This window comes from Rhinatrema bivittatum, chromosome 6 (assembly GCF_901001135.1).
Source record: "Rhinatrema bivittatum chromosome 6, aRhiBiv1.1, whole genome shotgun sequence".
Taxonomy (NCBI): Eukaryota; Metazoa; Chordata; class Amphibia; order Gymnophiona; family Rhinatrematidae; genus Rhinatrema; species Rhinatrema bivittatum.
The window spans coordinates 8,153,629-8,165,704 of NC_042620.1; the positions used below are offsets into that span (position 1 = coordinate 8,153,629).

The following is a 12,076-nucleotide window of genomic DNA, read 5'->3' on the forward strand; positions in this document are numbered from 1 at the left end:
TGTTGGAAACAGGATGCTGGGCTTGATGGACCCTTGGTCTGACCCAGTATGGCATGTTCTTGTGTTCTAATGTTCTTAAGGAGGGGGAGGTAATTGGTGAGGTGTCCCTTGAGGATGGGGGTGCATTGTAGGGGGAGTTGAATGGACTGGGACAATCCAGGAGGCAGGATGAAGAAAGGAAACAAGAGACTGAAGAATTAATGGTCAAACCCTTGCTCTACATGGAGAGGGATAGATATGCTGGGGTCTTGGGGAGGGAAAGTTTACTGAAAGTAATTTTAACACCCAAAGTTAGAAGCATGATAACTGACATGAATAGGGCCATAATCTGTATTAAGGACCATCTATCAATATTACAGATACGAATCAGATACAATATTGCACTGCAAAAATTATTACTGAGAGAATCTTTCCAACAAGGACACAAGGCCAGAAGAACAGGAGAAAGATGAAAACTCCCCCTTGGAAAAATGTATAGCAGAGATATCGGTAGACACACCTTAATAGATCGAGGATGATGGAAGTATTGAGGAAAATCCAAAACATAGAGCTAAGATATGCTGAATTAACAGAGGAAGATCTTAAATTTGTATTATTTATTAATAAATTTAAAATAACAGTGAATTCGCTGAAGCTGCAAATGTATGAAGAGAAGAGAAAGGAGAAGCACCAAAATAAAACATTGAAAGAGAACCCGAAGTGATTCTATAGGGAATTGGGGAGGAACATTACTGCAGTTACAACAGCACCAACCAAGGAAGAAACAGGAAAGATTTGTATGAAGATCCTGTAGAAGACAACAGAGAAGCAGAATAGATGCCCAGCTTACAGGGACATAGAGAATAGGCAAATATCTAAACTATGGAATGGCCTGAAGTTACAACGATTGAGCTGGAAGCCAAACACGCCCCAAATTGGATATGCCTTGCCCTACTGGAGTGCCCAGCTTTTGGCTGAAATATTTGACCTCTCTCCACCAAGATCTGGCTAACTGCAAAAACCAATTGCTCAGACAGAATTAACTTCATCTCCGGAACTGGTATCTCCCCAACATCCTCATTAGTAAACACAGAAGCAAAGAATTCATTTAGTCTTTCTGCAATGGCCTTATCTTCCCTAAGAGCCCCTTTAACCCCTCGGTCATCTAATGGTCCAACCGACTCCCTCACAGGTTTCTTGCTTCGGATATATTTTAAAAAGGTTTTATTATGAGTTTTTGCCTCTATGGCCAACTTAATTTCAAATTCTCTCTTCGCCTATCTTATCAATGTTTTACACTTAACTTGACAATGCTTTTGCTTTATCCTATTTTCTTCAGATGGATCCTTCTTCCAATTTTTGAAGGATGTTTTTTGGATAAAATAGCCTCTTTCACCTCACCTTTTAACCATGACGGTAATTGTTTTGCCTTCCTTCCACCTTTCTTAATGTGTGGAATACATTTGGACTGCGCCTCTAGGATTGTATTTTTAAACAATGTCCATGCCTGTTGAACACTTTTAACCTTTGCAGCTGCACCTTTCAGTTTTTTTCTAACTATTTTCCTCATTTTATCAAAGTTTCCCTTTTGAAAGTTTAGTGTTAGAGCTGCAGATTTACTTATTGTCCCCTTCCAGTTATTAGTTTAAATTTGATCATGTTATGATCACTGTTGCCAAGTGGCCCCACCACCATTACCTCTCTCACCAAATCCTGTGTTCCACTAAGAATTAAATCTAAAATAGCTCCCTTGCTTGTTGGTTCCTGAACCAATTGCTCCATGAAGCAGTCATTAATTACATCTAGGAACTTTATGTATCTAGCAAGTCCTGATGTTACATTTACCCAGTCAATATTGGGGTAATTGAAATTTCCCATTATTATTGCACTGCCAAATTGGTTAGGTTCCCTGATTTCTCTTAGCATTTCATCATCTGTCTGACCATTTTGTCCAGGTGGACAGTAGTATACTCCTATCACTATACTCTTACCCAACACACATCAAACAACCCAAAAGAAACAAAAATTTCTAACCCAAATAACCTCATCCAAATTAAAACAAACATCCATGCTGATGTGAGCAAAATCTTGATGCTAATATTTTTATTAGTCAACGCTCAATCAATTTCTAAAAAGTTCCCTGTAATCACAGACCTACTATTAGACACTAAACCGAATTTCATAGCTATAACTGAATCCTGGCTAAAAAAGTCCGATACAGTCATAAAAAATCAATTAGCATACAGAAATTATGATATCTTCTCAATCCTCAGAATAAAGAAAAGAGGTGGTGGGCTATTATTAATTATTGAAAAACAACTCAAATGTAAATTAAAATCCATTTCACCGCTGGCTAACCATGAAATCGCCATCTTTGAAACTTATAACCTTCAAATCTGCCTCTTATATTGTCCACTCAGTTTAAGAACATAAAAATATGCCATACTGGGTCAGACCAAGGGTCCATCAAGCCCAGCATCCTGTTTCCAACAGTGGTCAATTCAGGCCACAAGAACCTGGCAAGTACCCCAAAACTAAGTCTATTCCATGTAACCGTTGCTAATGGCAGTGACTATTCTCTAGGTGAACTTAATAGCAGGTAATGGACTTCTCCTCCAAGAACTTATCCAATCCTTTTTTAAACACAGCTATACTAACTGCACTAACCACATCCTCTGGCAACAAATTCCAGAGTTTAATTGTGCACTGAGTAAAAAAGAACTTTCTCCGATTAGTTTTAAATGTGCCCCATGCTAACTTCATGGAGTGCCCCCTAGTCTTTCTATTATCCGAAAGAGTAAATAACCTATTCACATCTACCCGTTCTAGACCTCTCATGATTTTAAACACCTCTATCATATCCCCCCTCAGTCGTCTCTTCTCCAAGCTGAAAAGTCCTAACCTCTTCAGCCTTTCCTCATAGGGGAGTTGTTCCATTCCCCTTATCATTTTGATTGCCCTTCTCTGTACCTTCTCCATCGCAATTATATCTTTTTTGAGATGCGGTGACCAGAATTGTACACAGTATTCAAGGTGCGGTCTTCCATTATATACACACATAGTGGGTGTGTATATAAAGGATGGTGGGTGAATACACATAGTAGAGGTCTGTTATCATCACTTGTTTAGATCTTTTCACTCCATGTTCCTATTGTAAGTGATCTTGGCGCTTCCTGGTCTGTCACACACGGTGGTTTCTTCCTTAAGCTCTGCTCTTCTGATACATAATCTTTCTCTTCCAGGTCTATACCAGGTATGGGAAGTGCTACACCTTTAATGCAGACAAGAGGCGCCCAAAGATGACACACCAGGGAGGCATGGGCAGTGGTCTGGAGGTTATGCTGGACATTGAACAGGAGGAGTATCTGCCCATCTGGAGGGAGACCAGTAAGCAGTTGGCTTGCCATATGGCTACATGATGAGGAGAGTTCCCAGAATCTGAAAGCTATAACTGTGTCTGAGCTGTGTGCTACACCTTATGCTGAGCTACATGCTATTCACCATCTGCTGCGCTATACATTGTGTGCTGTCTTGTATGCTGAGCTGTACATTGTGTGCTGTGGGCTATGCACTCTGCTGTGTGTTTACCTCTATTCCACAGCATGTAATAAAGCATGCCTCTATCCCACATCTTCAGGGCCGGTGCAAGGGTATTAGGCACCCTAGGCAAACCTTACAGTCTGGTGCCCCCTCCCCATACACAATTTTAAATTATGCATTTATAACATATTTTACGTGAAAAATGACATTCTGAGGTAAAATTAATATACAAGTTGTTGTGATGCCAACAAGAAAACTTTGCATCTTGGAATTCATATGGCATCATACCTATTATGATATATTTCGGCATGGTCCTCCCGTATCAACACAATACTATCTGCCAACACTCAAAGAATAACAACCCTACCTAAGAAAAAGAATACCAAAAATATTACACCAGAATCTAAAATATCAATACACCTCCTATCAGGAAAACAGAACAGGCTAAGCTACTACAGATCCCTACAGAGAAACCACATGCTAAAAGAATGCTTCATCTCAGTCTTTGCATGCAGAACACAAACCCTCACCAAATACAGAATAAAGCTACATAAAGTATAAATAGAAATGTGCAGACAAAAACTGAACTGTAAAACGCATCACGCCAGACTCTATACAGTGTAACAATGGAAAAACAAAAATTTCACCATTCCTCATGAAACAAATCAATAAAATAAAGATATATAAATCATTAATCATAATTATAAAATCATACTAATAAAATAATTTCAAAACAGCTGATGAATAGAATATCTAATAATTAAAGACTCATGCAAACTTTGAAAGCTTTACCAAACACCAATAAAATATTTCAAACAGCAGACACATCACATACTACCCAATAATTAAAATGGTAGTCAATCAAGAAAAATGAACTTAAAAAGCCACCTTTTCTTACCCTCTCCAGCAGTTCTCCTACTCCTTTCCCTTGCAGGCCATACCAGAAGCAGCAGTAGCTGCTGAAGCTGTCCTCACAGACCTCTTCCTTAGGGACCACAACCAGTCTCTTCTCTCTCTCACACATACACACCAGTCACACCCTCAGGAACAGTTTCTGTCTCTCACATACCAATCTCTCCCCAACCAGTCTCTCTCTCTCTCTCTCACACACACACACACCAGTCATCTCCCTGATCAGCCTTTCTCACACATACACACGTCACCTCTCTGGTCAGTCTCTCAATCACACATGCTCTCGCACTCTCTTACTTACACACAGGCTTTCAATCACACACATGCTCTGTTTCACTTACACACAAGCTCTCAATCACACACATGTTCTATCTCACTTACACACAAGCTCAATCACACACATGCCCTCTCTCACAGCCACAAGCCAGCCAAAAACATGCTCCATCTCTCTCGCGCACACACATTGACGCACAGAAGCATCCTCCCTGACTCACATATACACCACACACATACAGAAGCACCCTCCCTGTCTCACATACATATTACACTCTCACAGAAGCACCTTGCTTTCAGACTTGAGGCATTTTTCACTTTTACTAAAAGTGAAAGTGATGCTCTCAACCATTAAATAAGAAAACCACATTCCTATCAAAAGGCGAAATGACACCCTTCCTTCAGGTTCTGTCCTCCCAAGGGACAGCCACCCACACAGTACAGCTTCTCTTGTTTTACGCTTCCAGGCAATAAAGCAAGTGTCTTTCTTCAAACTATCAGTCGTATGATTATTCATGTGGGAGATATGGAACCGAAAGACATCCTTAGTCAGCTTCCCTTTTAAATGGGAAAATTCCAGTCTTAGTCATTTAAAAATATACATTTTCTAAAGGCTTTAAAAAAAAAAAAAAAAAAAAAAAAGCAAAACCATTTTAGATTCTATTCTAGTCTTCATGCTTAAATTATGCTTCAAAAAAAAAAAACAAACCAAACCCCACCTGGCATTAGTATCTTAAATTTGTGATTTTGCTGAGATGAACATTTTAAATACTTTAATTTTTTTTTGCTTAGTATTTGTCTCTACCTACTTTAAGTTACATTTTATTTTCCAGAAGAGGGATGCTTAAAATTTAGTAATTTTATCTTTCATCCAACTTTTCAAAAGTTCAGGTATATTTATTATAATATTTCATTTTTTTAAACTGGCAGATTCCTTTCTCACATACACTCACAGAAAGAAGATCGGCGCCGAGACTTAGGGGCGCCGCGGCATGCAGCCAGCTCCCGACTCGTCCTGCCTCCCCCCGAGTGCCACCCTCCCGACTCCCCCCTAGTGGTCCAGCGGAGGTCCCAGGAGCGATCTGCCGCTCCCAGGGCCTCGGCTGCCACTAAGCAAAATGGCGCCGGTGGCCTTCAGCCCCTATCATGTGACAGGGGCTACCGGTGCCATTGGTTGACCCCTGTCACATGATAGGGGCTGAAGGTAACCGGCGCCATTTTGCTTAGTGGAAGCCAAGGCCCCGGGAGCGGCAGATCGCTCCCAGGATCTCCGCTGGACCACTAGGGGGGTGTCGGGAGGGTGACACTCGGGGGGAGGCAGGGTGAGTTGGGATCTGGCTGCCTGCCGCGGCGCCCCCTAAATCTTGGCGCTTGGTCTCCATCTAGGCGAGTCGAAGGCTGGCAGAATTTTGAAAGGGCACGTTATGCCCTTTCAAAATTCTGCTGCCTGCCACGGCGCCCCCTAAGTCTCAGCGCCCTAGGCACAGGCCTAGCTCGCCTAGTGGTTCCGCCGGCCCTGAACGCATGTCTCATCCCACATCTTATCTCTGTCCAAAGGCATGTAAGTAAAGCATATCTGCATCCTACATCTTACCTCTATCCCACAGTGCATAGTAAACCATGACTCCATCCCACATCTTATCTCTGTCCCATGGCATGTAGTAAAGCATATCTGCATCCTACATCTTACCTCTATCCCACAGTGCATAGTAAACCATGACTCCATCCCACATCTTATCTCTATCACACTGCACATATTAAAGGATGTCTCCATCATATCTCTATCCCACAGCATGTAAAAGAGCATTCCTTTATCTCACACCTTATCTCCATCCTACAGCTCCTACCAGAGTATGCCTCCATCCCACACCTTTCCTCTATCTCACAGCGCGCAATAGAGCACACCTCTCTCTTACCCTTTACCTCTATCCCACAGCATATAGTAGCACATGCTGCTGCCCCATACCTTAGCTCTTTCCCAGAGCATATAGTAGAGCATAACACACTATACCTCTATCCCACAGACCACAGTACAGTATGACTTTTTTTCCCCTGCTGCAGATGAGACCTCGTTTGAAGCTGGAATACGTGTGCAGATTCACAGTCAGGATGAGCCTCCATACATTCATCAGCTGGGCTTTGGAGTATCACCCGGGTTTCAGACCTTTGTGTCATGCCAAGAACAAAGGGTAAAGTTCCATAGGGCAGAAGTGGAAGCAAGAAATATCCATCAGTGATTGAGTGTAATATCTGTCATTCTAGGGGAGAGGGTATACCCATTGGTCACTCATAGTGTGCAGTATCCTGTAATGGTAGTGGTCATGCAGTATCCATCAGTCACTGAATGTGATGCACTGTATTGATAAGGGTTATAATTTACATCACCATTGAGTGCAATATCTGATAATGGTAGGGTCACAGAGTATCAATCATTTGATGGCAGTAGTATCCTGTAATGGTAGTGGTCGTGCAGTATCCATCAGTCACTGAATGTGATACACTGTAATAATAGGGGTTATAGTTTACATCATTGAGTGCAATATCTGATAATGGTAGGGTCACAGAGTATCAATCTGTAATGGTAGTGATCATGGAGTATCCATTTATCTGTGGGAGTAATATCTGGTAATGGTAGGGAACATGGATTATCCATCAGTCACTGGATGTACTGTTCTGAATGAACATATTATCACCACAAAGACCATCAGTATTTTCTCTGAAATTCCCTTACCCTGGAGATGAGTCCTTTCAGTTTCCAACTCACTAATGTCCTTAATACAGAAGACTAAAGTTCCCCATACTGCATAAACCAAAGCTGACCCCCATCTGTTTTCTCTTTCAGCTGACATATTTGCCTCAGCCATGGGGTTCTTGCCGGACCAGCACGGTGGGGGAACAGATTCTACAGGGATACGAGAGGTACAGCATTGCTGCCTGCCGGCTACAGTGTGAGAAAGAAGCTGTGGTTAAGAGCTGTGACTGTCGGATGGTGCACATGCCAGGTAATGGGGCCCGTGCCGAGTAACAGGTTTGGTACTGCTGAATGATGCCATGTGCCAGTTAATGGGAGTGTTACTGCCAGCTTGTGAGTGTAGTAACTCATTCAGATGGATGTGCAGGTGCGCTCTGTAGGTGACTGGAAACCACTACGTAGCACTGTACTCTGAATATGATACAGATATAATACTGTGTATTTGGTTCTCTGTATGATCAGAACCTTCTCTCAAACCTTTTCCAGGCTTCTTCAGAGTATAAGTCTATTTCAGAGTGCACTGGTTGGCCAGAAAGCAACACAGCTGTAGCAGATATATGGTATATAGAAACATAGAAATGACGGCAGAAAAGAGCAAATGGTCCATCCAGTCTGCCCAGCAAGCTTATGGTAGCATCTGCCACGCCATATAGATCACACCCATACTTAACAGTTTCCCAAACCATCAAATTCAGGGTACTTGTTGGTTGCTGTCTGAGTCCTTGCCGTTGAAGCAGAGAGCAATGTTGGAGTTGAATCAAAATATGAAGGCTTATTGGTTAAAGGTAGTAACCACCACACCAGCAAGTTACCCCCATGCACTCTTTTTTTCATTCCATCCTCTAGCCTTTAGGGATCCTCAGTGTTTATCTCACGCCCCTTTGAAATCTTTCCCTGTTTTCGTCTTCACCGCCTCCTCCGGAAGGGCATTCCAGGCATCCACCACCCTCTCCATGAAGAAATATTTCATGATGTTGGTTCTGAGTCGTCCTCCCTGGAGGATCATTTTGTGACCCCTAGTTCTGTTGATTTCTTTCCAATGGAAAAGGTTTGACGAATGTGCATCATTAAAATCTTTCAGGTATCTGAAGTTCCTGTACATACTCAGATCAGTCCAGACCAGTGGGTTGTGTATCCCTACCAGCAGATGGAGTCAGAGAACAAAAACTTTAGACACCGCTACATAAGAGAGAGAGTGCCACCTGCAGTCCCTCAGTATCACTCAGACTCCAGCAGATGGTAGAGATGCAAACCTGCAGTCTAGAGTTTAGTTTAAAAAAAAAAAAAAAAAAATGTAGTTAGTTTAGATTAGCTGAGCTGAGATTTTGCTCCCTGAGGATTTAGGCACCATTGCGGGCCATCCTTCAGTGGAGCCGGGTGTCCGGGGGGGTTAGATACTCCTGACTGTGTTTCGCCCGCACCCTGCTGGAGGGCTTGATAACCAGAGGGTTCTGGTTCCCTCGGCCTCCGAAGCTGTTCCTGGTTTCCTCTGGTCCTGCTGAGGTTGGCTAAACGTTTTATTTAAAAAAAAAGAAAAGTGATTTCATCAGAACCTAAGAAGTTCCTCAGGTAGGCCTCTAGACTTAATCGGGGCCCGGCTGGGACAGTGGTACTGCGGCCCGAGAAGGAGACCAGTCAGTGTCTGGGGCGTGAGGGTCGACAGCCCGGGGCTCCGGGTGGGTGCAACTTCAGACGCGATCGCTTGCGGAAGGGAGGGGGCTCCGTCAACTCTTTCGGGGTGCATGCTGGTTCTTTCTCACATCCATGGTGTAAGTGACACTTTTGGGGCAGGCAGCTGCGGGCCCCTGGTGCCTTGGTCTGCAGGCACTTTGGTCCACCAGCGGGTGGCCAAGTTCGGTTCCTTTTTGGTGGGTGCTGTTTTCGTCTGAGCTCTCCCACGGTTCACTGCATGGTGCCGAAATCCAAGATGGCCGCCTGCCGCACATGTGGCGCATCAGGGGGCAGGTTGGATTCACGCTCTCTCTGCATTAACTATGGGTCGGGAGAGGAGGACCCCTCGGGAGGGGGCCACTCAGTTAGGCTAGGCCTCCGCTCGACCAGGCCTCCTGCCTCTGCCTCGGAAGTCGAGGATTCTGACCTCGTGATGCTGCAGGGGGGTATTCCCCTCCCCCTTTCCCCTATGGAGCTGGTTTGCGTGCCTCCAGACGATGCTATACAGCCCGAGCCCCTGCAAGGGGTGGGGGAGCAGCCTGTGGACTTCTCTCCTGAATTTGTGCTGCTTCTTCATCAGGCCTTTTTGGCCAATCAAAGATCGGGAATTAAAAGGATAGCAGAGTGGTTGGCTGACCTGGCCAGCGGGGGATCCAAACGTTCTTCCCAGGATCCTCAGGATCTCCTGTGGCCCCTGGGTATCTGTCAGACGCGGGGTGACCCGGACACCAGCGGGGACACTTTGGAGGCACTGCAAGGTGGCCCCCAAGACACGCAAGGGATGGTCCTGGGATGTGATCCTTCCCCAGACCTGGGAGATCCCGACACGGATGACCTGGCCTTGGATGGATTCCCAATCCTGGAGGGGGATGACCCTCGAGTTGTCCGTCTGTTCAAGCCAGAGGAGCTGCGCCCATTGATTCCCCAAGTTTTAAAAGAGTTAGGGGTTAAGGTCTCCCAGGAAGAGTCGGATAGTGAGGGGGTCAATCCAGTGCCCAATGGCTTGTGAGGACCGACAACCGCCTTTCCTCTGCCCAAGAAGATCAGAAAGCTGGTGACAGGGAGTGGGCCTCTCCTGATTCCGGCTTGAAGATAGGCCAAGCAATGGCAAAAATTTACCCCCTCTCTCTGGAGACCTTGGAACTTTTGAAAGTGCCACGGGTGGATGCAGCTGTTTCAGCAGTCACCAAGAAAACAACAGTCTCGGTGGCTGGGGCAGCTGCTTTGAAAGACATGCAGGACTGCAAACTGGAAATTCAGCTGAAGTGTTTGTTTGAGGTCTCCGTGCTCGGCCTGTGCACCGCAGTGTGTGCCAGCATGATGCAGCGAGCCTGTCTGTGTTAGGTCCAGAAGGTGGCGGAGGTGGTAGCAGCAGGTGACGTTTTGTCCTTGCAAGCGGCCCGCCTTGAGGCGGGAGTGGCTTATGTGGCAGATGCTCTCTCTGATTTGGTTTGCACCTCTGCGCGTAGTATGGTTTTCTCTGTGGCGGCTCGACTTGTCCTCTAAGGTGCAGCCCTGTAACCTTCCCTTCAAGGGAAAACTCCTGTTTGGGGAGGATTTGGACCAGTTGGTGAAGCTATTGGGGGAGACTAAGAACAATAGGTTGCCGGAAGATAGGAAGCCGAGTAAGAAAGTTTTTCCTTCATGAGTTTGTTTTAGGGATTCTCGGTGTTTTCGTTCTGGTAAACCTGTTCCTCCCCCTGGGTCCAGGCAAGGCTCTGGTCATCTGCAGTCCTTTCGTGGAGGTCGTCGAACTCCCAGAGATTGTACAGGTCAGGGCTCAGGAGGCAGAAAGCCTCCCCAATGAGGCCAGAGGCCCCCACTCCCACATAGAAGCTGAAGTAGGCAGATTATCCAGTTTCTACGAGGAGTGGGAGAAGATTACCTCGGACAGGTGGGTCTTGGAGGTAGTCCGGCACAGTTACGCTCTATGTTTCTTGTTTCCAGTTCAGGATGCCTTTGTAGAGTCTCATGTGATTTCTCATGGCAGGCGAGAGACCGTGTGGGCGACTCTCCAGAGGTTACTCGATCTCAATGCCATTTGTCCAGTCCCTCCTGTGGCGCAGGGCCAGGGCCAGTACTCGGTGTACTTCGTGGTTCCCAAGAAGAAAGGGTCCTTTCGTCCTATCCTCGACTTGCAGAAGGTGAACCGGTGCCTACGAGTTCCCAAGTTCTGCATGAAACACTCCGAACAGTGCTTGCGGTGGTGCACAAAGGGGAATTCCTCGCGTCCTTAGATCTAACAGAGGCTTATCTGCAGATTCCGATCTGGCAGGACCATCAAAGATTCCTGAGGTTCAAGGTGCTGGTTTGACATTTTCAGTTTCGCCGGGCCCTTCAGGTGTTCCTCCCCTTAGTCAGGGGTTGGATGGTGTGCGTCTTGTCCAACAATGAGACCACAGTGGTGTATATCAACAAGCAGGGGGGAACCAGGAGCCCTGTGGTGGCGCTGGAAGCGTGACGTTTGTTCACCTGGGCAGTTTCATCTCGAGGGCATCAACGAGTCACATGTCGCAGGAGTGGAAAACGTGCAAGCAGACTTCCTCAGCCGACAGCGCTTGGACCCTGGAGAGTGGGAGTTGTCCTCCGAGGCGTGAAATCACATTTGCGCCAGATGGTGGCTCGAACCAACTCGAAAATGGTTCAGTTTTTCAGTCGAAGGAGGGAACACGGATCAGTGGGGCTCGATGCTCTAGTGTGTCCATGGCCCACGGGATTTATTCTCTATGTCTTCCCGCCGTGGCCTCTCATAGGCCGCGTTCTCAGGCGGTTAGAGTCGCAACGCAGGTCCATGGTGCTCGTGGCTCCAGAGTGGCCTAGGCGTTCCTGGTTCGCGGATCTGGTACGACTGGTGGAGGACGGTCCTCTTCGTCTAGCTCATCTTCTGTGCCTTCTGTGTCAGGGGCTTATATTAAGAACATAAGAACATAAGAAATTGCCATGCTGGGT

The 12,076-nt window shown here is 45.8% G+C and overlaps 1 protein-coding gene across 1 annotated transcript in view; it reads left to right on the forward strand.

The window, feature by feature from the left end:
- The window catches only part of ASIC4 (acid sensing ion channel subunit family member 4), a 557,624-nt gene that overhangs the window by 472,130 nt on the left and 73,418 nt on the right, over positions 1-12,076 (forward strand). Inside the window, exons 2-4 of the mRNA XM_029605013.1 lie at positions 3,222-3,366; positions 6,766-6,893; positions 7,547-7,706. Of these exons, the coding sequence (XP_029460873.1) occupies positions 3,222-3,366; positions 6,766-6,893; positions 7,547-7,706 (433 nt within the window). The remainder of the gene's footprint in view (positions 1-3,221; positions 3,367-6,765; positions 6,894-7,546; positions 7,707-12,076) is intronic.